The sequence below is a fragment of the Balaenoptera ricei genome, chromosome 19, assembly GCF_028023285.1.
Source record: "Balaenoptera ricei isolate mBalRic1 chromosome 19, mBalRic1.hap2, whole genome shotgun sequence".
NCBI classification, from domain to species: Eukaryota; Metazoa; Chordata; class Mammalia; order Artiodactyla; family Balaenopteridae; genus Balaenoptera; species Balaenoptera ricei.
Genome location: NC_082657.1, coordinates 9542965 through 9570189, shown reverse-complemented (window position 1 = coordinate 9570189; position 27225 = coordinate 9542965). Strand labels below are relative to the sequence as shown.

Below are 27225 nucleotides of genomic sequence, written 5' to 3'. Positions count from 1 at the left end.
AGAAAATCTGGGAACTCTGGGGTCCCTGCTCCAAATGCCCCACTTCAACTCAGACTCCTCTGCTACCTCTGCTCCCATCAGGTCCCTCAGATCCGGAGCTGAAAGCAGGAGAGGCGGGGTGTTGTTTTGGGGCGGCCCCTCTTTCTAGGTGACCCAGAGGCTCCCTCCCCTCCTCCCATATGGAAACAAAAACTTATAAAGGGGGGGGAAATCCTTATCAAAGGAAGGGAAAAAAAGGAGGGAAAGAAAGAGAAAATAACGCTTTGTTTTCTATTAAAATCAACAAAATGCAATATATACAGATATCACACAGACCTGGGCCCTGGGAGAGGAGGGTCAGGCCCAGTCAAGCATAGGGAGGAAGGAAGAAGGGGTCAGTTCAGGGCTGGGGAGGGAGCTTCTGGGCCCCATCCCCAGCCATCACTCAATCCTGCCTATGACTACCAGAAAGGGGGGGTGCAGTCAGGCCTACCCCAGCCCCATCCCAAGAGGAGCAGGACTCTACCGAGCTGAGGTCAGGAGTTGGGGGGCAGGGGAGGGGGAGGGGGAGGGGGAGGAGGAGGAGGAGGAAAAGGAGGGACAGGAGCCGGGTGGGAGCACACACCACAGGCCTCATCCCACTTTCTGGGGGTTTGAGGCCCTCACTCCCTGCTCGTAGGTGACCCGCTGGCTGATGAGGTATTGAGCGGCTTGCGTGGCCGCGGGGCTGCCCGTGATGGTGACCCGCCGGTTCCGCGTGCCTGGCAGGAACTCTCCCTTCTTGGAGATCTGGATGCGGGCGCCTGTCAGCTCCTGGTACTCCACCAACGTCTTGCCCCCCTTGCCCAGGATGGCTCCCACCAGGTTCTCAGGCACCGCAATCTCCACCAGCTCCTTGGCACTCTCAGCCGCCAACTTCTCCGCCGTCAGGAAGCCCCCAGCCGCCCCCGCTGCGGCCGCAGCGGCCACCAGCGGGCCACCCCCTCCGCCCGCCCCGCCGCCCGCCCCGGCCCCGAGGTAGCCGTTGGCGGCCGCGGCCAAGGCGAAGGACCCCAGGGCTCCAGGCGGCGGGGGTGGAGGTGGAGCAGCTCCGCCGGCTGGCCCGGCCCCTGCTTCACCGGCGTAGGATGCCAGGAGATTGGCAGCGGCGGCGGCGGCAGGGTTGGCACCGGCGGCCACGGCGGCCAGGACCCCAGAGGCTGCGGCTGAGTTGAGGCCCAGGCCGAGGGAGTTGGTGTTGTAGCCGTAACTGGCCAGCGTGTTAAGCGCCGTGCTGATGGCCAGCAGGTCGGTGCCCGAGAAGGCGGGCAGGGCGGCAGGAAAGGCTCCCACGCCCGCCAACCCCGCCGGGCCCAGCAGGCCAGAGGCGGCAGCGGCCGAGGCAGCGGCAGCGGCGGGCAGCACATCAGCGGGGCTGGCGTATGGCGAGCCGGTGGGGTTGGAGTTGGCCACAGGGCCAGCCACGTTGGCGTAGCTGATATTCAGGCAGCTGCTGCTCTGGGGATCTTCCTGTACCTTCTGCACGATGGCGCTCACGGCCTTGTGCACCTGCTCCGGTTCGCCGCTGACCGTCACCACGCGCTCCTGCAGGTTGATGCCCTCCGGCTTCTGGGACAGCTGCACCCAAGCACCTGACTGTTCCATCACGGCTTTCACTGTCGCGCCCCCCTTGCCGATGATCAGGCCCGCCGTGCTGTTGGGGACGATCAGCTTGGCCTGCGTGGGGAGCCAGAGGGAGGGTCTTTAGGGGGGTAATCGGAGACTGAAGGGCAACATTAGTCTAAGACTTGCCATCTCAAGTCATTTCCCATCCCGGCTCTCAAATGTCCAAAATCAGGCCCAGCACGCCCCCTTGATATGCACCAGTATGATTCTACTGGTTAGAAATATTGAAATATTTCCATATTCATTGGTTAAAAAAAAAAGGAGCTAGTACTCCATCTCTCCTTAGTAGCCTCTCAGCCACCCGGTTCCTGGGACCCCTGGGACCTCCCCTCCATCTGGGACCTCCCTTCCATCTGGCACCTAGAAGCTGAATGACTAACCCAGTGGGAGCCCTCCAGGACCCCTCTCCGATCTTGCATTGGTGCCCATGTCCTTCTATATCATTAAGTACTCCGACTCTCAGCCCCAGAAAAGGCATCATTAGTCTCACTTTGCAGATGAGCCACTTGAGGCCTAAGAGGTGAAGGGACTTGCCCCAAGGTCACCCAGACAGCGAAGGAACTGAAATCCAGCCTCGTGGATTCCTGCTCCATTGTGCTTTCCACCTTATGACATGGTCACCTCGCTTAAGCTCTTCATTGTTGTTATGAGCTGAATTGCTGTCCCCTCCCACCCCAATTCACATGGTGAAGTCATAACCCCTAATACCTCAGAATATGATTGTGTATGGAGATAGGGTCTTTAAAGAGGCATTTAAGGTTAAGTGAGGTCATTAGGGTGGACCCTAATCCAATATGGTTGGTGTCCTTATAAGAAGAGGAGATTAGGACACAGACACACACAGGGGGAGGACCATGTGAAGACAGAGAGGGGGAGCTCCCTGGTGGCCTAGTGGTTAGGATTCCAGGCTTTCACTGCCGTGGCCCAGGTTCAATCGCTGGTCAGGGAACTGAGATCTCGCAAGCTGTGCGGCGCGGGCCCCCCGCCCCGCAAAAAAACGACAGAGAGACAGTGGCTATCTACAAGCCAAGGACAGAGGCCTCAGAAGAAACCAGCACTGCCGATGCCTTGAGTTCAGATTTCTAGCCTCCAGAATTGTGAGAAAATGAGTTTCTGTTGTTTAAGCCACCCAGTTCGTGGTACTTTGTTATGACAGCTCTAGCAATCTAATATAGTTGTCTTATCTACAAAATGATGATTAAAAAAAGCTTACATCAGAGAAGATGGAGAAAATTGGTCACTTACATATGAGGGTCCCCCTTCTCAGTTGTAGAGCAGCCCATCCTTTGCAGCTACAAATCGGATCTTTTTTTAATAAATTTATTTATTTTTTAGTTTTGGCTGCTTTGGGTCCTCGTCGCTGTGCGCGGGCTTTCTTTTAGTTGCGGCGAGCGGGTGCTACTCTTCGTTGCGGTGCGTGGGCTTCTCATTGCCATGACTTCTCTTGTTGCGGAGCACAGGCTCTAGGTGCGCGGGCTTCAGTAGCTGTGGCACGTGGGCGCAGTAGTTGTGGCATGCAGACTGTAGAGCGCAGGCTCAGTAGTTGTGGTGCACGGGCTTAGTTGCTCCGCGGCATGTGGGATCTTCCCGGACCAGGGCTCGAACCCATGTCCCCTGCATTGGCAGGCGGATTCTTAACCACTGTGCCACCAGGGAAGCCCCCGTATCAATCCTGATTCCAGTGGGGATATTTCAAAACCAAATGTCTCCTTTCACATCTCCAAGAGCATTTTTACACACAAATTCCTCCTTCTCAATCCTTCTCACGTCCCCTCAGACCTGTGGATTCTACCCTCTGAAGCTTTCATCTCTGCCTCTCCTTTCCACCCCCAAGCCAGACCCTGGGGGTGTTAGGAAAATTGTGGGAGTGGTTTTGGTTGTCTGCAATGACTGGGGGCAGATGCGGGCATTCAGTGGGCAGGGTCAGGGATGTTTGCACCCCGTAATGTGAGTCAGTTCCTCACAATGAAGAACAGTCCCAGGTCCTGTACAACTTTTGAATGTCCCCCTGGACGTTCATGTTGGCGAGAAGTCTGCTTATAAATCTCGCAGCCAGAACTGAGCCCCATGATACGTGTAAGTACCAAGTATTTTTTTCTTTTGCACGGTTTTAAGATCTACTGAAATTTCCAGGGATGTAACTATTGGTAAATCAAGGGAAGATTGTACTTTATTTTGTTCTGAATTTTACCAAGAGTCGTTCATCATTTTAGAAAACCATGACATCATGCAAGCTATTATATATAGAATGGATAAACAAAAAGGTCCTACTGTATAGCACAGGGAACTATATTCAATATCCTGTCATAAACCATAATGGAAAAGACTATAAAAGGGAATGTATATATATATGTATAACTGAATCACTTTGCTGTACAGCAGAAATTAACACAACACTGTAAATCAACTATACTTCAATTAAAAAAAAGAAAACCATGACCTCAGTAGTAATGCCACCTGTATCATTTAAGTCTCCAATACTACGCTCTGTCTCACTCAGGCCACATTAGGTGTGAGCAGCTGACTATTTCATTATTTATTCTACTGTGGCCCTGGCTGAGTATTTACATATTAAAATTCACCTTATTTTATAACAAATAACCTTCCTTTCATCTCTCCTTTATTTGAAAGTCTTATGGGATATAGAAAATGTACATCCGTACAATGGAATATTATTTGGCAGTCAATTTAAATGAATGAAGGATTGATGCATGCTGCAACATGGATGAGCCTAGAAAATATTATGCTGCGTGAACGAAGTAAGGCACAACAGACCACATATTGTATAATTCCATTTATATGAACGTTCAGAATAGGCAAATCTATAGAGACAAAGTAGATTAGTGGTGGCTTAGGGCTGGGGTGGGGAGAGCTGGGAGGATTGAGGGGTGCTAGCTAAGGGGATCAAGGTTTCCTTTTGAGGAAATGAAATATTCTAAAATTGATTGCGGTGATGGATGCCGGACTCTGAATATAATAAAGCCATTGAACTGCACACTTTAAATGGGTCAAATGTATTTATGTGAATTATATCTCAATAAAATTGTTAAAATATAGGGCTTCCCTGGTGGCGCAGTGGTTAGGAATCTGCCTGCCAATGCAGGGGACAACAGGTTCGAGCCCTGGTCCGGGAAGATCCCACATGCCACGGAGCAACTAAGCCCGTGCGCCACAACTACTGAGCCTAAGCTCTAGAGCCTGCGAGCCACAACTACTGAAGCTCACGCGCCTAGAGCCTGTGCTCCCCAATGAGAAGCCCCAGCTCGCCGCAACTAGAGAAAGCCTGCGCAGCAACGAAGACCCAACGCAGCCAAAAATAAATAAATAAAATAAATAAATTTTAAGAAATCTTATAGATGTAGATTTTTTAAAAAATAAATTTATTTATTTATTTATTTTTGTCTGCGTTGGGTCTTCGTTGCTGCGCGGGCTTTCTCTAGTTGCGGCGAACCGGGGCTACTCTTCCTTGAGGGGCGCAGGCTTCTCACTGTGGTGGCTTCTCTTGTTGTGGAGCACAGGCTCTAGGCGCGTGGGCTTCAGTAGTTGTAGCACGTGGGCTCAGCAGTTGTGGCTCACGAGCTCTAGAGCGTAGGCTCAGTAGTTGTGGCACACAGGCTTAGTTGCTCTGCGGCATGTGGGATCTTCCCGGACCAGGGATCAAACCCGTGTCCCCTGCATTGGCAGGCGGATTCTTAACCACTGTGCCACCAGGGAAGCCCCAGATATGTTTTTTATTTATACAAACAGACATATTATATATATAATTTCAGAGAGTAAAGTGGGCATAGGAAAATATTTGTAGGAGAAAGGGGACATTGGTTCCCTTCAAACAAGCAAACAGGGCTGAGAACCACTGCTCTGACATGCTCTGTTCCCTGTTGATCTCCCTGACTTCACTCTTCCCTCCCTCTTGCTGACTCCACTGCAGACACACCAGACTCCCTGCTGTTCCTCCAACTTGCCAAGCTCTGCCCAGACTCAGGGACTTTGCACCTGCTGTTCCCTCACCTGGAATGCTTTTCCCCAGAAAAGACGGCTCGCCCCTCTCTTCATTCACTGCACAAATGCACCTCCCCAGAAAGGCCTTCCCTGACCACCTGATTATCAAAGCTTGTCTGTGTTTATTTTACATCTCCAGCATGGATACCTCCAGACTCACAACTGCTAACCTCACATCTCTAGTATGATGTTGAGTGGACACCTCAAACTTAAAATCCAAAATGGAACTCCTCATCTTCCTCCTCAGATGTGTTTCTGCCATGGTGTTCCTCATTTCAGCATATGGAAATGCATCCTTCCACTACTCAGTCCCAACCCTTAGGAGTCCTTTCTTTCCTTTACACTCAACATCCAATCAGCAATTCTGTTGGCTCTACCTTCAAAAATATATCCTAGACTATGCTAGATTAAAAGAGACTAAGGAGGTATAACAACCAAATGCAACGCATGAACATTGACTGAATCTTTAATAAAAAATACTTTATAGATATAAAAGATATTTTGGGGTAATCTGAATATGGACTTTTTATTAAATAATATTATGAATTCAGTGTTAATTTTTATAGGTGTGATAATAGTAATATAATAACATAGGAGACTCTCCTTGTTCTTGGGAGATACACACTGAAGTATTTAGAGGTGAAGAGTCATGAGATCTACAATTTACTTTCAAATAGATCAACAAAAAAACAAACAAAAAACCAACATGTGTGTGTGTGTGTGTGTGTGTGTGTGTCTGTGTACAGATAAAACATGTGTTAACAATTGGTGAATCTAAGTGCAGTGTATAGGGAGTTCACTGTAACGTTCTTTAAACATTTTCCAAATAAAAAGTTAAGAGAAAAAAAGGCCCCAATACTTCCTTTCCTTTTTCTCTGTCTTTTCTTCATAATACTTTTCACTCTCTGACATCCTATACATTTTATTTATTTACTTATTTTCTGATTCTCCAGGGAAGAATTTAAGATCCGCAAGGGTAGAGATTTGTGTCTGTATTGTTTACTGCTGGGTTCTCAGTGCCTAGAGGAATGCCTGGCACATACTCAGCCAAGAGTGGGTGAATGAATGGATGGATGAAAGGATGGATGATGAAATGCCCAAAGGACCAAGCAGGAATGGGGCTGGGTGGAGGCAGCCAGGTGCATCTCACCTGGTGGTGGTGGTGGTGGTCTCTGTGTGTGTGTGATATTCAAATTCAGCCTGATACAAGTTTTATAGATTAACTGGCAATTCTGACTTTTAAAATGTGAAGCGTCCTAGTTTTTAAATGTTGGTAACCACTTCAAAATGTCTAGGAACCACTGTGTAGCAGCCAGACTACCAGTTTGCAGTCCGTTTCACACAAATCCCTGACAAGCTGCCCTGGACTCTGGAGGCACCTGCTCAGGTTCAGATCCTGGCTCCGCCGCTGGTTCTGGGCAAGGGACCTAATCTTTTGGAAACTCAGTTTTCTCTTCCATAAAATGGGGATATTCATACCTCTTCCATAGGATTACTGTGAGGTCTAATAGAGATCACGCATGAAATGATGAGCTTGAAATTCAAGCGTGGCCACAATTAGCCAGAACTGAGTATGGCTGCCCTTCAGATGACACATAGTGCCTACCTCTGCCAGGTTATACCAGACTACCTCCCCTCAGTCATGTTTCTGCTTGGTCCCCATGGGCACGTCATCACCCATTCATTCAAACAAGCAACATGTGCTGAGCACCTACTATGTGCCAAGCATTGGATGCCATGAGAGCAGGCAATTAATATGTGCCCATAGTGGGTACACATGAAATGGTGGTTGTCATTGTTATCCCCATGGGCGGACCTGGATTTAAATCCCACATCTGTGGTACAGCCACTTTGGAAAACAGTCTGGCGGTTCTTCAAAAAGTTAAACGTAGATTTATCACATGACCTACAAATGCCACCCTAGGTATATACCCAAGAGAACTGAAAACATACATCCACACATATGTTCATTAGCAGCATTATCCATAATAGCTAAAAAGTAGAAACACCCCAAATTTCTATCGATTGATGAATAGACAAAATGTGGTATATCCATACAGTGAAATATTATTTGGCCATAAAAAGGAATGAAGTTTTGTTATACGCTACAGTATGGATGAATCTTTAAAAAAAATTTTTTTTTGGCCGCATCACGCGGCTTGTGGGGATCTTAGTTCCCTGACCAGGGACTGAGCCTGTGTCCTCAGCAGTGAAAGCGTGGAGTCCTAACCACTGGACTGCCAGGGAATTCCCAGTATGGATGAATCTTGAAGACATTATGCTAAGGGAAAGAAGCCAGACTCAAAATGCCACAGAAATATCATTCAATCTATATAAACTATTCAGAATAGGGAAATCCATAGACACTAAAAGTAGATTAATGGTGGGAAGGGGCTGGGGCAGAGGCACTGGGGGAATGGAAAATTACTGTTAATGGCTATGGGGCTTTTTTTGGGGTGGTGAAAATGTTTTAGAATTAGATAGTGGTGATCAATGCACAACTTTGTGAATATACTGAAACCACTGAATTACACACTTTAAAATGGTGAACTTTACGGTATGTGAATTATATCTCAATACAGCTGTTATTTTAAAGAAATCATTGGAAAAAAAGAAGTCTGACAAGTCAAGGGGATAGAACAGAAAAATGTACAAAACCAGGCCTAAGGGTAAAGAGGTATTTAGTATGTGATACAGCATTTCAGAGCAATGGGGGAAGGATGGAACCTTTTCATCCAAGGAACTGTGTTCGCCAAGAAATGGTGAAAGCAAATGACTTCACCTCTCTGTGCTTCCGTTTCCTCATCTCTGACATTGACATAACCACAGCTACTCTATACAATTATGGAGAATATTCAATGACTAAAATGATCCCTTAGTGCCTGGCACATGGGAAGCCCTCAGAAAACAGTAGCTGCCTTCGTGATAGGCCCAGATTGCAAGACCACAGCAGCTTACATCTGCACATGCAGTTCTACAGAATCTTAGATGTTAGAACAGTAGACTGTTAGAATAATACATGTCTAGAATCTTGGAATCTCAGAGCCATAGAATTGTAGGTGTCTTAGAGCCAGAAAGACCTCAGAGACCATCTGCCTCAGAGGTTTGCCAATCTGGAGATTTAAAAATAATAATAACAACAACAACAATTAACAGCAGCAGCCGTTAACAGTGCTTACCACGTGCCAGGCACTTTTCTAAATACTTTCATATAGTAACTTACGTAAGTTTAGCAACAACCCTACAAGGTAGGTACTGTTATTATCACACTTTATAGATTGGAAAACGGAGGCACAGAGAGGTTAAGTAACTTGCTTAAGGTCACACAGATAGTGACCAGTAGGGCCAGAATCTGATCCCAGGCCAGAGTCCACGTTCAGATCCCCATGCCTTCTCCCCGGAAACTCTGATTCAGTGGCTCCAGGCCACAACTCAGGAATCTGTGTTTTTAAGCTACCCAGATGACTCAGATACCAGTCAGGGCTGAGAATCACCGGTCTAGCCCAGAGGTGGCAAACTGGTGATGGTCAGCCCATAGCCAGCCCACAGCCACACAGTGTTTTAAAAACTGAGCCAACATTGAAAAATCAGTTCATTTAAAATATTTTTGACTTCTCTGGAAAAATGGGGAAGATGCGGTAATACTCTGTCCCCATTCCCAAATGGCAAGAATCAAGTGAAGCTGAATAGCAGCTGCCCCCTTTAGGGATGGCATGATATCTCTATGTTGAGTCCGCAGTCCTCAATCCTTTATGTTCCCTTTCTGAATCCTGGAGGCATTTCAATTTATAAGCCCTGGTTTGGCCCAGCTTCCCCACTGAAAAGAAAGGGAAACTGAGGCATACAGAAGGGAAAAAGACACAGAGCAACACAGCAAGTCCAAGGCAGAAAGGGAATAGACCTGCCTCCTGACTCAAAAATCCCATAGTAACGACAACGGCGAACATTGTTTGAGAACTTTCTATGCATTAGGCATACATGATAAGTGCTTTTCAAACGTTAATGACCACTAGCCACCACCCTTAAGTAGGTACCATAATAAATCTCATTTTACGTGGAGAAATCAAGTCACCTGCTTAAGGTCACACAGGTAAGAAGTCTCAGAGGAAAATTCAACTCAACATCTGATTCCAGAGCCTGAGCCTTCAGCCATTTTCTCTCTCATTCTTTGGAGCCCCGGAGTAATAAGGCAGAGGAAAAAGTCCTGGTTCTGTAACCTTTCGACTCCGCTATTTCACAGTTCCTGTGGCTTAGGTGGTGGAGAGGCAGGCTCGGGCACAGATGGTGCTGACCCCGTTTTCCCTGCAACATGTACAAACTCTTGATGAACCCTGAGCCCCTAGTGGCCACGACCAAGGCGGAGGGAAGAGGCAATGTCCTCGCCTCCCTGTAAACTGTGGTGGGTAAGCTGTGGCCTGCTGGTGGAAAGGGATTTGGGAGAGGCCTGGCAGGGCGCGAGGAGCAGAGCTGCTTCAGCACCAAGGACAGCAGCCGCGCTCCAAGCCCCAAGCCCGCAGTCTTTGGGGGGAACGCTCCGCTCCGAAGCATTCTTCCAGAGTTTTCTGCCCACTGTTTCCTCACGAGCTCAGAGAAACTCAGACCCGTGGTCTCCCCCACCTCAGGGCAAAAAGAATTCCAGGGAATTCCAGCTTCCTTTTACCGAGGCCCTCTCTCTTGTCTTTGCTTTTAGGCAGACGTTAAGGAACCCTCACAAGTGGCCTGTCCGCCTGCCCGGGTCATCTCGCCCCTGTGCATCGTGGGCACATGTATACGGGAGCGGAGAAGGGGAGAGAAAACGGGGAGTTTACTGCAGCCAAGCCCGTGCTCTCTTCCTCCTTGGCCCTCTACGCAGTCAGGACCGTGCTGCCAGGGGCTTTGCAGCAAGCCCACCTGCCCGGTGTGCATGGTGGTCTTGGCAACGGGAGAGGCCCAGGAAGCGATCGGTCAGCTCCTTGCCACTCCCCTACACCACGGCTTCCCGGTAACTGAGGCAACAGAGACGCTCTGCCCTCCTCCTTCCATCCCTCCTTGAGAGGGCTGTGTAGGAGAGGGACCCGCCCCCGCCCAATGAAACACCTTTTCCCCAAAATGGTGGCTAGTCCTATTCAGTAATTAATGGAGAGAGGGAGTACCGGAGGCTGTTTCTAAAATTTTCTGCCTATGGATGGGGGTGTCACTGAGGTTACTTCCGGTGAGAACAGGAAGTGGGAAGCAGGTGGTTTTGAGAGACAATGGGAAGATGGGGAAGAGAGAAGAGGATCTGGAGAATCCTAGGAAGGAGGAATAAGTAAGGGGGTCTGGGCCAGATTCTCCCAGACCTTCACTCTCTTTCTGAATCAGATCACTCTAAGAGGTCTGGAGTCCTTAGGCTGACTCTCTAACAATAATACTAACCACTACCATGTATCTGACTGGTAAATGCTTTATAGCCATTATCCCATTGAGCCCCCATCGCAATCCAGTGACGTGGAAGAAGTGTTTTCTCTCAAACCCCACCAGCTTTACAGAAACTCAGCCTCTGCCCCTGCTAACCTGCTTGGCTCTGTCAGGATTCATTGTGGTTTGGGGTTGAAGGATATTGACCACCTCGGGCTTGGTCATCGCTTGTGGGATTTCTCGGACCTTCTCGGCAATAAAGCTGTGCACAGCATTCAAGGCCTCTGCTGTGCCCTGTACCAGGCATACTCGCTCTGTGGTTCCTGTTGAGCAAAGAAGAGAGAGGGCACACTCATCAGACAGGAAGGGGAGCATTCTTGAGAAACAGGCCCCACTTAATGGAAGGAGAAGACTGAGGTCCAGAGAGTGGACCTCACTGGCCCCAGGTCACTTGGTAAGCCTGGGCAAGCTGGCATGGGCTCCCAGACCATGATGGGTAGCTGGGAGAATGAGTGGAATCCCTGTTTTATTATCTGCACTTCCTCTCCCTCCCTTAAAACAACCCCAGAGGATGGAAGAATGATGCTTAAGTACTTTGCTATGCCCACAGCAGCCCTGGGCAAGGGAGACAGGGCTCAGCTGCCTCTTCCCAGTCCTTGCTGGCTCTCTCGGTTGCTTTGGCAACCATTCACTCACTCCCCCCTCCCCACCTTCTAGAAGCCGAGAGCTCAGGCCTGCAATGGTTGCCACAGTAACTGGAACCCCCTTATCGGTGTGGCTGGCCGGGTCCTCAGCCCACCCCCAGGGGGACTAGGGATGAGGCCCCGTTGCCATGGCAACCCCTGAAAGCCTGCAGCGATGGCCTCTGGGCTTTTGGAGAGGATGGGGAAGGGCTGGGGGATGGGGGAGACAGCAGAGAGGCCTGAGTGCCTGCCTGGACCCACCAGATGGAGGGCTGAGGGGTGGGGGAGGGCAAGGCTGTGGAGAGGGGAGAGCAGAGTGGGGCAAAGGCAACTCATGGAAGAGTGGAGACAGGGGGATGGAGAAAGCAGGGTGAGGTGGGTGCCTTTGCTGGCGATTCTCCAGATATTGGCTGTGGTTCTGACCTGGGCATCCTTACTATGTGTATGTGTGTATTGGGGGTGGGCAGCAGGGAGAAGAGACACTAATTCTGGGTGATGCTGGGATACATGTATATGGGAGAGAGACTCTGGGTAACACTGACTGACCAGTGTGAGTACATCTGTGAGGCTGTTTGGGTGAGTGGTGTGTGTGTGCATGTGTATACTTGGGCAAGACTGGCTCAATTATCTTTATGTGTGTGTGTGTGTGTGTGTGTGTGTAAAAGAAAGAGCAGGAGAGACACAGATATAAACAGACTGTGTGACACAGTGATTCCAGTAAAGACGTTTGTGTGTACTCTTGTGTGGGGGGAAAGACTTTGGGTGTCGCTGTGCTGTTCAAGGTTATGTACACTATTTGTGAGACTGAGCTGGGTGTGCCCGAGGGTTTGAGAATAAGAAACAAAGAATCCCAGGAAGTGGCACTGAGGCTGTATGATGAATGTATAGCACTTGGAGATTGTATGACTCTCTGTGTGTGTGTGTGTGTGTGTGTGTGTGTGTAAAGGAAAGAGATATCCAGACACCCCTAGGTGTTCAAAGACTACTTGGATGAGTGGTACGTGGAATGCACGTATATGTGTAAGGGTGCGTGTATAGGAAACAGGCAAGACTCTGTGACTGATGTGTGTGAACATGAGGAAGAGAAAGAGACCAACAGGCAGCCCCAGGGGTCAGTATGTAAGACTGTTTGGAGGACTGATGTATTTGTGTGTGTGTCTGAGTGTCTGAATTACAGCCAGACAAAGAAGACTCCACCAAGCCTGGCCGGGGTGAAGCTGTGAGTGCCCGGCTGATTTGGACATATTAGGTGTGTGGGGTGTGTGTGTGTGTGTCTCTTCCTGGGTGGGACTCTGTCTGCAGGGCCAGTAGACTCCCTGGGTCTGGAAAAGGTCCTGAGTGTGCGCCAGGCTCCGTGTGCCTGTGTGTCTGGGACACGTGGGGGTGAGTGTCCGGCGTCCTGTGGGCATTCCAGTGTGGCACGCTAGTGTTACCACCCTGACCCCTTGCTTGCCATCCCTCAGCCTGGCAAGCGAGTCTCGCCATGTGTCTGAGTGTCACTGTCTTGGGTCACTGGTGTAGACGACATCCCCCATCTCCTTTGGGCCGCTGTTCCTCCTCTTACTCCCCTCCACCCCAGAACAATGGCTTGGTCTGAGCCAAGCGTGAGTCAGCGTGCAGGCTGCCTCCGTCTGGGTGTAAATAGGAAAGGGTGTGGGTCAGGGTGGGAACTGGGGGGTGGGGTGGCCCCAGGGAGAGCCTGACTGAAGTGGCCCAGCTCTCCATCTCTGGGAGGCTTCCTTCCAGCTCAGGGAGTCTGTGATCTCACAGACTTGTAGTTCTTCACCAGGGTCCGCAGGGGCTTCGGGAGACTCAGTTAAACCCTGAAAGAATATCTAATAATAACAGCTGGTGCTTACATAACACCAATCACCAGGCATCATTCTAAGCACTTTATATGTATTTGTTCACTTTAATACATGAGGCAGGCAATATTATTATTCTTGATTTGCTGCTAAGGACACTAAGGCACAGAGGTCTGGGATTTGTCCAAGTTCACTCAGCCAGTAGTGAAAGATCAGGGTTTTGAACCCAGGTGTCTGGCTTCAGAGTCTGGGCTTTTAACCACTGAGCCACCCTGGGCTAAATTTGGGGTGCGTGGAGAGTGTGTGTGTGTGGTGGGGAGAGGCATACAATGACTGCAATTCTGCTTTTGTATTTTTGATGGTAAAAAAGAATATGTATGAATTTATTAAGTAGTCACTTAAGATTTTGCACTTGGCTGCAGAGATGTTATAATCACTAAAAAAATTTAAAAAGTGTATGTGTCCGTTTTTCTTCTGGGGCTAGGGTCCAGGGCTTCAGGCAGCTCCTCAAAATCAGGAGGAGTTTTAGAATCACTAGAATGTCTGGTGAGCTACACGGAAGACTGTGTGGCTTTGGGCAGGTACCTGCCTCCTCTGGGTCTAAGTTTCTCCATGTATGACCTGAAGGGATTGAATCTGGGGCTTGGGGTTTCTGTATCAAGGAGGGGACACCCTTTGGGTGTTCTACCCCTCCCTTTGGGTAAAGGCCAGGTAGGTTTTTGTTTCATGGAGTAGACACATCAGTGTGTATGTGTGTATGTGTGTGTGTGTGTGTGTGTGTGTGTGACAGAACCAACTAGGCCCAGAGGACCCTTTCAATTTCTCTATTATCAGTTTTCACCTGTCCTTTCACCAGCCACACTGAACAAACTAACCCCTACCCCCAGGCTTTGAAGATGCTCTTCCATCTCCCTGAAGCACCCTTCACTGCTCCTTACCTAGCTCACTCTTATTATTCTGGTCTCCTCCTCCAGGAAGCCCTTCCTGATCTCCTCAGGCTGGGTCGGGTGCCCTGTCTGGGGCTCCCTCCATCTTCTGGGTTTCCCTGTCCCAGCCCTGACCACTCTAGGTCATCAATGGTGTTCGGTTTATCCCCCTTACTGGGATGTGAGATCCGGGAGGGCTAGGCTGGGGTGTCACAGTCAGTGCTTATGTCCCCATCCCGGTCCGGTACGGTGCTGGCATAGAGAAGATGCTCAGAGAATATATGTTGAATGAATGAATGAAAGGTATCAGCCAGGAGCAGAGGAACACATGCTTGAGCAGTAGCATCTCCATTTCTTATGTTCCTGTGGGTCCTGGGAAGTCCTAGGGACAAGACCAGGATGTAGGGAGCTGTGCCCTGCATCTCTGAGCCAGGAGCCAGCATATGCTGTATGATCTGGAAGTTCCAATTCGGGGGTGGGGAGCGGGGCTGGCTGCACATCCAGGGGCTGGGGAGAGATGCTGGCTCACGCTGCTTGTTTGAACAGTGTTTGGCCCAGGAGAGAGGCAATGACTGTCCCATCCTCTGGGGTTCTAGGCTGCCTGGCCAGTGGGATGTGTCACTGAGTTGAGAGGGAATGACATGTGTTATGTCACAGAATGTGATCCAGGGGCAAGGAACCAAGTGTCCTTGGATGAAAGTCCCAAGCAGAGGTCTCATCCATATCTTGTGGGCTAGAGGAGTGAGGGGGAAACTGGGCCAGGGAGGAAGAGAAAAGGGGGTTGTGCCAGGTTCCCTGGACTGTTCTCTAAACCTCTTGCCAAAGCTGCTTAGTGAGATGGGAGGTAGGGGGTGGAGGGAGGAGAGAGAGAGAGAAAGAGAGACACACAGAGAAAGAGAGAGAGAGAGAGAATATGAATTTGTCCTGACCCTCGGCTCCAGCTCTGGTGTTTGACCTAAAAAATCCAAGGGGATTAAGGATGAACTAGAACCAGCACTGGACCAGAGATGCAGTTCAGGGGGCCTTCCCTGGATTCCTAGATGTCAAAACTCAGGCATAGGTCTTGGGAGGGATATATGAAGGGGTGAGAGATATTGAGGGAGATTACAGAGAGTGGAGGGGCCTGGAAAAATTTATGATTGAAGGAAGGGCGATAGAGCTGGAGGAGAGGCAGAAAAGGGGTTGATTTTGGAGAGAGGGGAAGAAAAAAAACACGAGGGAGCTGAGACTTAGGAGAAAAAGAGAAATGTAAAGGGAGAGATGGGCAAGCAGGGGCAGAAAGAAATGAGGGGCAACGCCGGCAAAGAATGACCCCATTGAGGGGCGCTACCAACTACTGGTTGAATGGGTGACTGAACAGAGAGAGTTGGGAGAGGAAGAGAGAGAAATATGTGAGAATAAGAGAGGTGGGGGAAAAGGAAAAGATGGGGAGAGAGATGGGAAGACAGAAAGGGAAGGGAAGAGGAGGGGAGGAAGAGGAAAAAGCCAAGACACACAGACTGGCTGGGAGGCTAAGAGAACAGAGATGGGGGATGTCCAGACGGAACCAGAGAGACAGAGCAGAAAGCAGAGCAGGAGGAGACAGAGAGAAGCCGATGGGAATGGAGCCTAAGGGAACAAGAGATGGGAAAGTCAGAAACAGAATGAGAGACACATAAAGAATGACACAGATGGAAAACCAGTGCGACTCAGATTGGGGCAAGATGGGGTGACAGAGGAATCCAAAGGGAAAGAGTGAGGGTCTATGTAACATGCATGGCTGGCCCCCCAAGCCCTGAGGGACACCCTAACACCTGCCTCCTTGGCCCCCCACCCCAGCTCCTCCAACTGACCCAAAGGGGCAGGTGTGTGGGAAGGGGCACATCTGCCAGCACATCATGCAAATGAGCTCATGAATATGCAGCAGCCCTATTGTCTTGCCCTGCCCCCACCCCCATCTGCTCAGGCCTGGCCCCTGGGGCCGAGGGCAGCTCTGTCCCCTTAGGGGGAGGGGAGGCCCCCTACCACTCTCACTGCCCCTAGGGCAGCCCTTCTCCCTCCTAGAGGGCCCAGGTGGGAGGGATGGGAGGCCAGAGGAAGAGGGCTGGGCTGGGGCTCACCCGGATAGAAGTCTTTGGACTTGGAGAGCTTGATGGTAGCTCCCGTCTCCTTCTGCAGCTGCACGATGGTCTGCCCGCCCTTGCCAATGATGGAGCCCGCCGCGTAGCTGGGGATCAGCACCTTCAGGAAGTATTCGCCTTCCTCTGCAGGGGCACACAGAGGGGAGGGGAGTCAGGGGAGAGGGGTCTTCACCTTTGGACGGTACCTCCAGGGAGGCACTGGCATGGGCTGGGCTAGGAAACCACTGGGATCACAGTAGTAACACAGAGGAGCAATGACCAAGAGAATAGCAGTAGGAAAATAAAACACGTCATGATCTTCATTCGCTCATTTATTCATTCATTCCACAAATAATTCCTGAGCACCTGCTACGTGCTTGGCACCGTTCTAGTGAAACAGCCATGAAGAAAACAGACAAAGCTCCCTGATTTCGCAAATAAGGCAAATAAGGCCAAAAGAGTTTTGGTGATTCAGCCAAGAGCTCACAGAGCTACACTCTTCTAGAGGGGGGAGACAGACAGTGTGTTTTACGTTGTCGGATGGTGGTAAGTTCTAAGAAAACAAAAAGAGGCAGGAAAGAGGAAGGGGAGTGTAGGTGCTGCATTGTCAGATCCGATGGCCAGGAAAGCCTTCCCCAAGAATGCGGCATTCTTTGTTCATCAAACATTTCTATAGCACCTAATATGCGCTAGACTCTGTTCCAAGTAATTTACAAATACGAGTTTTTTTCATTTTCACACTGATGCTATGAGGGAGGTACTTTAAAAAAACCCATTCTACAGATAAGTAAACAAAGGTGAAGAAATTGCTCCCGTTCACATAGCTAGTAGGTGGCAGGGCTGAGATCTGAACCCCACCTGGCTCCAGAGTCCATACTCTGAACCATTATGATACACTGTTTCCAGGCTGTGGAGGAGGGAACAGAACTATGGGGCTATGTGGAAGAAGAGCAAGTGCAAAGGCCCTGGGATGGGGTTATGCCTGCGTTGTTTGAGTGAGAGAGAGGTGGCCAGTGTTGCTGGGGCTGAGTGAGGGAGGAGGAGAGTCAGAGGAAATGAGGGCTGAGAGGGTTGGAGATAGTGGTGGAGTGTTCAGGCTTGTGGACCAAGGTGGTTTTTATTCCAAGTGAGATGAGAGCTACGGGAAGGCTCTGAGCAGAGGAGGGATGTGATCTGTCATAGATTTTAAGAAGATCCCTCTGATGCCCATGAGGTGAGCAGACTGTGACAAGCATGGGTGGAAGAGCAAGAGGCAACTGCAATGGTCCAGGCAGGAAGTGATGGTGGTCTGACTGGTGGAAGCAGCGAAGGGGGAGGGGAGAGGAGGGCTGGACTCCGGAAAGGTTCTAACACTCACTGCTGACCCGGTGCTCTGCTGAGTGCTTTGCCAGCTTGATCTCATCCATTCCTCACAACCGCCCACTGAGGTGGGTAGAATGAGCTCCATTTTTACATAAGGAGAAACTTAGGCACAGAGCGGCACAGAGCTGTGAAGGTACCGGCCCAAGGGCACCAAGACAGTTGCTAGGTTGAGATTCAAATGCAACTCTGATTCATTTTTCGCCCACCCATGCTTAACACTTTCCCCTGCTGGTGGCTAAAGACCAATGTGCTTCAGGACAGACTCAAAGACCTAGAGGTGGTGAAGTGGCACCAGGGACCCTTTATGGGGCTTTGGTCATTCTTTGTTATGGACCAGTTTTCTTGGTCACGTGTAAAGCCCTTTGTTAATGCAGTCTCAAGGCAAGTGCCTAACCTTTCCCACCTTCTAACCAAACTGTCGCCCCCAGGGTAGACATTCGGGAACTTTCTGAGTCTAAGTTACTTTGTGATTTGGCCCCGTCCACATTTCCAGCCGCACACCCTCATCTTCCTCCAGGTGCACTAGACACATTTTCCTTTTTGTTCCTCAAACTTCCCTCCTCCCTCCTACCTCAGGGCCTTTGCACATTCTCTTTGCCTGGAACTCCCCTCCCTCAGTGAATTACTCTTGTCCTTCAGGTGCCCCCTCAAATGTCCCTTCTTGGAAGCTTTCCTGGAACCCTGAGGAGGGGAAGTATCCCTCTGTCTCATGCCTTCGGAACGATGTACCACAGTCATCCAGTGTGGGCCACGTCACTGAAGCTTGCCCTTGTGTCCATGGACTCATGCAGCGCCCAGCGCTTGGTAGGCATGCAATAAACACTGGGAAAAGGAAGGGATGAGCCAGGCCATTTTGCTTCCAAAGCTTAAGGTCTTAGGCCATCATCCCCCACTGGTTTTTCAACTTTTTCTTTTAAGCAAAGGAAAGCTATTTTCAATGTCTCCCGTGAAACTCCAACATCCAGAGCAGATAAAAGAGAAACTGCTCTGTGGAAAGTGGGGGCAGGGTGGGACTTCCCTGGCGGTCCAGTGGTTAAGACTCTGCGCTTCCACTGCAGGGGCTGCGGGTTTGATCCCTGGTGGGGGAACTAAGATCCCGCATGCCGCCCCGTGCGGCCAAAAATTTTAAAATTTAAAATAAAAGTGGGGGCAGGACTGGGGGTCTGGGAGTCATGCCCATCTCCACCTGGTCCCTTAAGATTGAAAGTTCTGGGTTCCCTGATGTGTGAAGATGGAGGTATGAGGGCTGGATGTGGCTTTGCAGGCATGGGGAGGGATCCAGAATTAAGGGGTTTCCTTTAGCCCAAGGCAATCCTCTTAAACTTGCCTAATCAGACCACTAAGCCTATTAGGTAATTAGCCCCCCAGGGTGCCTTTCCATCAATCATCCTGACACCCCCCCCCCCCAAATTACTTCCTTCCCTGGACTCACAGAGGTGGCCCCTTGCCAGCCCTGCCCCTCAACCTGACACAGAGATGGGGGGCCAGTTCTCCATCTTTGGAAGGTTCAGAAAGATGGGAAGGTGTTCTCACTAGAACTCCGTCCTCTTTCCTTCTTTGATTTCATTCCCCATCTTTTCTCCAGCCAGAGCCACTTCCCCAGCTTCCCTCTTGAAGATGGAAGGTAATCGTCTGCTCGGAAGAAAACTGGGGACGCCCCCCACTCCCCTCCTTCACACTTCCTCAGGTTTTGTCTGAGAATCTCCGAATGAAATGGCAGAAACAGCCCTAGACTGAGTACAACTTTTGCCACTGATGGGTTGTGTGGCCTTGGGCGAGTCTCCTCACCTCTTTGGGCCTCTGTTTTCTCATCTGTAAAATGGGGACAGGAGAGCGCTAGTTCCTGGAGTTATTATCATTAATGAAATGCTAAACTGTACAGTACTTAGGAGGGTCTCAGGCACACAGACCACTTGAGAAATGTCAGATATCATCATCATCGTTATTAATATTACCTATTTCATGAACACAGGTAAAGTTCTTATCACAGTGTCTGGTACACAGTAAGTGCTCTATGTCAGAGAGACTTACTGGTAAATGGGGAAATGAGCCTCCAAGGTTTGGGGTTTTGTTAGGAAATAGGAGGAGGGGAGACCCCACTTCCTTCATCACCTTTCCCCAGGCTTCTCCCTGCTTTTTGGAGGAGGAATGTCTTCTCACTGATAGACACGAGGCTCTGCTTCCACTCACCCTCCCAGCATCTCTGTAACTCTCTTCCTGAATTTGGCCCTTGTTGTATCCCCCTGTACTATTATTTCTTTGCTTCTTCTCTCCCTCTTCCCTCCCTCGTTCCAACAAATCCTTCCTGAGCATCTGCTACGTGCCAGGCCTTGTTTTAGATCCTGGGGACATAGCAGGGAACAAGACAGACAGTCCATGCCCTTTAAGTCCACTCCCTCTTAAAATGTAAATGCATCTATTTAAAGAGGACATTTAAAAAATCATTGCTAATAGTCCGAGTTTGAAGGGCTGGTTATATTTTTTCCTCCCAAAGCACACTGATATAAACTAAAAATGATCCTCCAAAAAAGTTTGTCCGTGGACAAACTTGTGGGCGCTTGGCAGTCCTTATATCAGACTAGTGGAAGTTTGGAGGCCCCTCCTCAGAGGCCAGGGTCCTACAGAGAGTGACCAGCTGAGACCTCTCGCCTGTAGAAGCTCAGAACTCTAAGCCCCAGGAGTCCCCATGGCAGCCCACAGTCTGCTCTGCTCTTCTTCAGAATCTTCTGCATCTCCCACCGTGGGAAGCCCACCTCCTCCAGGAAGAAGTCAGGCCTTTATCTGCCAGCCTGCCTTGTAGCAAAGGGCAGACACGTGACCTCAGCTAAACCCGGAGTCCCCAGACCTCACACATCCCACCCTGTTTGAAAAACCAAGGCTCTGCCTGTGAAAAAGTACTTTCTTCTACCAAAGCAAAATCTAGATGCCAGAACTTTCCACCCACCCACCCTTCCCTTCGCTTTTCCTTTGGGGTCCAGGCAGCTCCCTCTACACAGGACAGCAAATGAAGATGCCAACTTCAGCGCTCCTGGTTCCCCTCTGCTGCGATTTCAATATTTCCACCTTGGGATCAAGCTGCCTTCCCACTTTCTAGTCATTCTGAGTCTCTGGTCTCCCCTTCCCTTTTGTGTCCAACCTCCTCAGGAATGCGTATAAAGGTTTCCAAAAAGTAACCAATACTCCCCTACCTCCATAAATAATGTTAACCTACCCAGAAGATTTGGGGTGCTATGGGAAGAGTGGCACTTTATACCGAGAGTTGATCCCGAAAGGTGGTTTGGATCCGGGAGAGGGGGCAGAATTGGATGCGGCAGAGGTATTGTTTTGGTGACAGTATATTTCGGGGGGAACCAAAGTTGGAGTGTTGTACTCATGGCACCTGCTCTTGTCTGGAGGTCGGGGGGTGGAAGCATCGGTGTGTCCTGTGGAGGTATGAGGAGGCTGGGGTGGGATGTTGATATTGTCGTTGGGAGTTTGTGAGGATGTCGCTGGTGGAAGACAAGATGGCAGGGGTGTGGTTGGGAGTGGGACCCCTGAGGAGGGATGGGATGTTGGATGGGTGACATCTTCCTGTGAATGACGGTGTTGCCTGTCTGTGTGAGAAATGTAATACAACTGTCTTTGAGTTGTGACATTGCCTCCAAGTGAGAGACAGGTGGATGGGGTATGATTTCCTTGGGGCGAATCACCATTGGATGGTAAATCAGGAATGTGACATTCTCCGTAGCAATAATAATGATGATAATAATAGTAATAATAATAGCTATTGTTTATTGAGTGCTTACTATCTGCCAGGCCTGATGCCGTGTGCTTCACATACAATCTCACTGAACCCACACAACAGCCTGGAGAGGTGGAGGTGCATCTTAACAGTTCCCATTTTCCAGATGAGGACACTGGGGCTCAGAGCAGTGAAAGAACTCACCCGAGGGTCCCACACCAAGCACATGACAGCGATGAGATGAACCCTGGAAGCTCTCATTCTAGGGCTCTTAACCTGGGTGATACTGACTTTGTGTTAACGATCGAGGATCTTGGGAGCAAGGTCTGGCTGGTGTAAGCTACATTTGGGGTGTGCGGTGTGTGTGTGCGGTGGGGAGTTGCTGTTTCTGTGTACATGGGGCTGACAGAGGTGGGAATACAGTCAGGAGTATGGGGGCCATTCTAGTAGCACCTGAAGAGTTATCGTCTGTGGGGATTCCCTGGAGGTCCAGTGGTTAGGACTGGACGTTTTCACTGGTCAGGGAGCTGAGATCCCGCAAGCCACACGGCGTGGCCAAAGAAAGAAAAAAGAGTTATCATCTGTACTCAAGGGAGACACTCTTTGTTACCGTGCCACCAGACTGGGATTATTTGTTTCTCCAGCGAGTTCCCAACTGGAGTTTCCATCCAACCCCTTCATTCAAGCCCTCCTGTCCTTAGCGCCTCGTCTCCTTCCCAACGGTGTCTGCCTGCCAGTCACAATGCCCAGAAGCCAGTTGCAACAGCCACCGTCTCCTCTATCAGCCCCTAGGCTGGCACCATGGGTAGGAGTTCAATCTGCCCAGGCTGGCACGACTTGCTGTGACACCCTAGAAAGTCCCTTACCCCTCTGAGCCTTGGTTTGCTTGCCTGAAACTGGGGTTCACTATAGAGTCTACCCATCCAATGGAGCCAGCCTCCTGAGTTCAAATCCTGGCCCTGCCTCTTATTAGCTGACTGACCTTGGGCAAGTTAATTAACCTCTCTGTGCCTCAGTGTGTCACCTGTAAGATGGGTAACATAATCAGACTGTAAGGATTATTAAATGATCGGTCCGTGCCCAGTGTTTTCCCTAATACTTTTGGTGCACTGTGGCACCATAACTGTCAGCCATTGTTATAATTTATTATTATTATTTATTTGTTAGTAGTAGTATCACATCATAGAAAGTTGGGAGAATTAAATGAAATATTGCATGTAAGGCAGTAAGCAAGAATACTGGTAGCTGCTATCATCTGTAACTATTGTTATTTCCCCATTTGGCAGATGGTGACGCTGAAGCCCAGAAAAGGCGTGAGGTTGACCCAGTGTCCCACAGACATGAAAATATTATTGGAAGGAGCCGTCAATTTTGAGACGAAAGTCCTGGACGGTTGCCCAGCTCTGCCCCTGAGGCTTTCTGCAAATGGAGGACTGTCCTTTCGCATCTCTGGGCCTCAGTTTCCCCTGGGAAGAGTCTGGAGGAGAGGGTCCCTAAGGGCTCACCCTAGTTTCCCCACAGCTGAAGGAGGCAGGATGCACAGTGGCCGAGCACATGAGCTCTGGAGGCAGGCAGCCCAGGGCTGGAGAGATCCCAGCTTCCCCACTTATGAGCTGTGTGAGTCCGGGCTAGTGGCTTCATTTCGCTAAGCCTCAGTTTTCCTCATCTGAAAAAGCAGCTCAAATCATCTCCCCGGAGGCTTGTACTGGGACATTAACCCGTATCTCAGAGCCTGACTCGTAGTAGGTGCCAAGCACCTGGACCTGACCGTCCTGGCAGCGTCACAGTTAGGTGGTGCTGCTCTGCTCTGCGTGCTCAGATTTTGAGCATCTCAGCCCCTTTAAGAGAAGGATGAGACCTCCTCCCCTCCCCCCCAGCAGGGGTGGGGCTGGACCTCCAGGCTGGGTTCAGGGACCGCCTGGGTACCCGACCCTTCCTGGGACTGGGAATGGCAGTGAGGCAGGAAGGAGGCAAGGATGTGGCAGGGACACATTCATGTGTGTGCTGGGGGCGGGGGAGCAGGAAGAAGGACAGGAAACTCCCTCCCACCCCTCCCCCAACTTCCCTTTCCTCCAATTTCTGCTGGACACCCTCACAGGCAGCCAGGGGTTCCCCCATTTCCTATCGCACCTGGCCAGGGGTGGCAGGGGGCTGGGATGGGAGGAAGAGACTCGGCTCCTGTTCATCCAAGGAGAGGAGGTGGGAGGTCCCCACCCCACCCACTACAATGCCTGATAGAGTGGGAAGAGTGCGCTCTGGCCGAGGCCATCCCTTTCCCATCCGGAGGAAAAGGCCAGAGGAAGCGGAGATTTTGGCCAAGGTGACCGCTGGGAGGGGCTTGTCTGCTCTGGGGTCTCCCTCCTTCCAGGGAGCTAACGGGCTGGGCTCTGAGTCCCCTGACAAACCCTACCTCACGGGTAGACATACACCTAGAGTTCCCAGCTTGGCTTTTATTCTCTGGTACACATACCTCTTCACACACACACAGTGAGGGTCCCTCTTGTCTTACACACACACCCCTTCTGTGTTGTCAAACATGCAGCCATCACACAAACACACACACACACTCCCTTGTCATACACACACAGAATCATCCCCACACCAACCATTTCACACACAGCCCCCTGTTACACATATACACACACTTGGGTGTCACACACACACCTTCCCTTTTCCCACCCCTTGGGTGTCGCATGCACACGTTCCTGCTCCCTGTCACATGGGCCCCCATCCTTCCCTTTCCTTGTTACACACCCTCGTGAATTTCACCACAGAGCCCCAGTCTCTCCCCTGTCATACACCCACCTTCCCTTGTTGCACACACCCCCTCTGATGTCACCGTTGCACACCTCCGTGTGTCACACCCAGCCACAGCCTCTCTGGAGTCACGCCCACACTCTTTTCTTGTCATATACCCTCATCAGCTTCTCCTGGTCCCACCCCACCCGGGACACGCCTGTGTCACACACACTGAACTGCCATCCTCTGATCCACACAGCCTCTCATGGCTCACACCCAGAGCCGGCCCATTCGGCAGCCCACACACACCCCCTTGCATGTCACACACACCCTCTCACTCATGTGTCACACTCTGCCACAGTCCCCTCTGGAGTGACATGCACACACTTGTCACATATACCCCTATGAGGGTCTCAAACACGGAGCCCAGCCCCTCTCATCTCTTATACACACACACACACACACACACACACACACACACCCTCCTTTCTGTCATATCCATGATCCCTAATGTCACACATCCAGGCCTTACAGGGCTCACACGCACACACGAACACACACACACACCTGTCCCAGCCACACATTCTCTGAGCTTTACACACCCACCCTTTCCTCCATGTCACCCAACACACCCACCTAGCTTGTCCCCACGCAAAATCCCGCCCATGGCCCACACATGCCTCCCCCCGGGACAACCCTTGCTCAGGACATCCCCAGGGAGGGAGGCTGGGAAGCTCCGGGTCCACAGGCCTCCTCAGCTCCTTCCCCTCCCCCCGCCAGGACACGCCAGCCCGGGAACACCCCTGCCCCGAAAGGGTCACATCACACACCCCTCAAGGACACAGAGACACCCGCTCGGAGGCACCCACGCCCCCCATCCTTTGCGCGCCCCCAAGGACACTTACCACCCCCTCCCCCCCAAGCCCTCTCAACGCAGACAAAGCTCCCAGCCCAGGGCCGCGGCGAGACGGAGAAGGGGTCCTGTTCCCTCCCCAACTCCCCTCTCCGTTCCCCAGTCTAGGGAGGGGCGCCCTTCCCCTCCCCAGAGCCCTTGCACCTGCCATTTGGGGGGGGAGGAGGCTAGAGAAAGGCGCGGCCCCCTGCCCGCTCCCCCCCCCCCCCCGGAGCCTCAGCCCTTTCTCACCTCCCGTGTTGCTGCGCTTGGTGCAGACCACCTCGGGGGGCGTTTCGAGGGGCCTCTTGCGGGAATCCGGGGCCTCGGGCTCCATGGGGGGGGCCTGGGGCGGCGGCTGCTGCTGCTGCGGCGGCTGCGGCGGCGGCGGCGGCGGCTGCTGTGGCGGCGGCGACGGCTGCTGGGGAGGCTGGGGTTGCGGCGGCGGCGGCGGCGGGGGCGGCGGCGGCTGCGGGGCCGCGGAGGCCGTGAAGAGGCCGTGCACCGCGCCGGCGGCCATCATCCTCATGGTGGGGGGGGGGCGGGGGACGGGGGAGAGGGAGGGGGAGGGAAGGGGATGTGGGAGGGGGAGGGGGCGGTGGCGGAGGGATGGGGGAGGGGGAACCCCGGAGAGGGGAGGAGGGAGGGAGCTGCTTCTGGGGGGCTGACAGAGCCTGGAGAGCGGATGTGAGCGGGACGGGAAGGAAAAGGGGGTCTCGGATAGGGCCCAGAGAGAACTGAGGGGTGGGGTCTCTCTCAAGATTACGGAGGCCGGGGACTGGCCGCGCCACTTGGGGGGACGGGACCCCCTTCTTTGCTCCCCGGGGCAGAGGGCCTAGCCCCCCAGACCCTGCCCGGGGCGGGGGGCCGGAGGAACGGGGCCGGAGATGGGAGGCGGAGGCGGCCGCTAGTGGGGACCCGGGGGGCGGCGAGCGCGGGCGGCAGCGGTGGCTGGGCTGGCGGTGGCTGCTGGCCCGAGCATCTTCTTCCCGGAGGCTCCCACAGCGGCCTGGCCCCTCCCACCCGCGCAAGGTCACGCCCATGCAGGTCAGGGCCACGCCCTTCGACGCCCCATTGGCCTGTCCTTGAATCCTGGACCACGCCCCCTGAGTTGACCACGCCCCCTCCCCGCAGCTACGAGAGGGACCAGGCTACCCCAGGCTGCAGTAAGGACCCTGGGCTCCTCCACACCTTCCCCACCCCTCGCCTGTAATGAGCGTTTATTGAACAAGTACTTACCATGTGCCAGGTCCGCTTCTAAGTAAGCACTTCACAAACATTATCACATTTAATTCCTAGAGCAACCGACTCTGTGAGGTACTCCAGTTACCCCCGTTTTACAGATGAGGAAACTGAGCCTCAGCCACTTGACATCACTGGGTTGCTAAAAGAAATCCCACTTCACATGTCTCCCACCCCCGACAGCTGGGAAATTGCTCCTCAAATCTTTCATCTATCCCTTGAAGAATCGACACAGAGTTACTGCAAGGGCTTAGGGGATTGAGTTCAATGAACACCTGACTTACAAAATGTAGTGCTTGAGCCTAGCACCCAACTAACACTCAATTCAGTCAATGGCACTTATGAACCTACAAAGTGCCAGGCACTGTCCCAAACACTGGGATACAACAGGGAACAAAACAGTCTTGGCCCTTAAAGAGTAAGTATTACTATTCATGTCATTAAGAAAACCTGATTTTCAGATGACAGATGGAGGCCCAGGATATGCAGTGTGGCTTGTCCAAGGTTGTATAGGTAGACAGAGGGAAAACTGGGTTTCAAACATAGGCCAAGCTTAATTTCAGAGCCCAAAGTCACTGGAAGTAGGGGCCCCTTCCTTAGAATGGATCATTGCTAATATTTAATTTTGTCTGATACATGAATTTTCTTCTCCCTGGATTTCTGGTCTCCAAGGATTCTTTTTCCTTCCTAGGTCAGCCAGATGCAAGATTAGGCTCAGAGGGGGCCTGAATGGGGGT

General features: G+C 51.4%; 1 protein-coding gene across 1 annotated transcript; it reads right to left on the bottom strand.

Annotated features, from left to right (window-relative positions):
* Positions 1-247: 247 nt before the first annotated feature.
* NOVA2 (NOVA alternative splicing regulator 2) lies at positions 248-25617 on the bottom strand. The gene is made up of 4 exons (XM_059904781.1): positions 25499-25617; positions 16533-16676; positions 11176-11342; positions 248-1695 (listed from the first exon to the last, which is right to left on the bottom strand). The coding sequence occupies exons 1-4, from the start codon at positions 25581-25583 to the stop codon at positions 613-615; spliced, it is 1479 nt and encodes a 492-aa protein (XP_059760764.1). The 5' UTR covers positions 25584-25617; the 3' UTR covers positions 248-612.
* Between the last annotated feature and the right edge of the window lie 1608 nt (positions 25618-27225).

Coding starts and splice junctions, on each gene's coding strand:
- NOVA2 (XM_059904781.1), bottom strand. CDS start 25,583: ATGGAGCCCGAGGCCCCGGATTCCCGCAAGAGGCCCCTCGAAACGCCC. Junction 16,677..25,498: donor CAAGCGCAGCAACACGGGAG/GTGAGAAAGGGC, acceptor GTGCCCCTGCAG/AGGAAGGCGAATACTTCCTG. Junction 1,696..11,175: donor ATCCTGACAGAGCCAAGCAG/GTTAGCAGGGGC, acceptor CTCCCCACGCAG/GCCAAGCTGATCGTCCCCAA.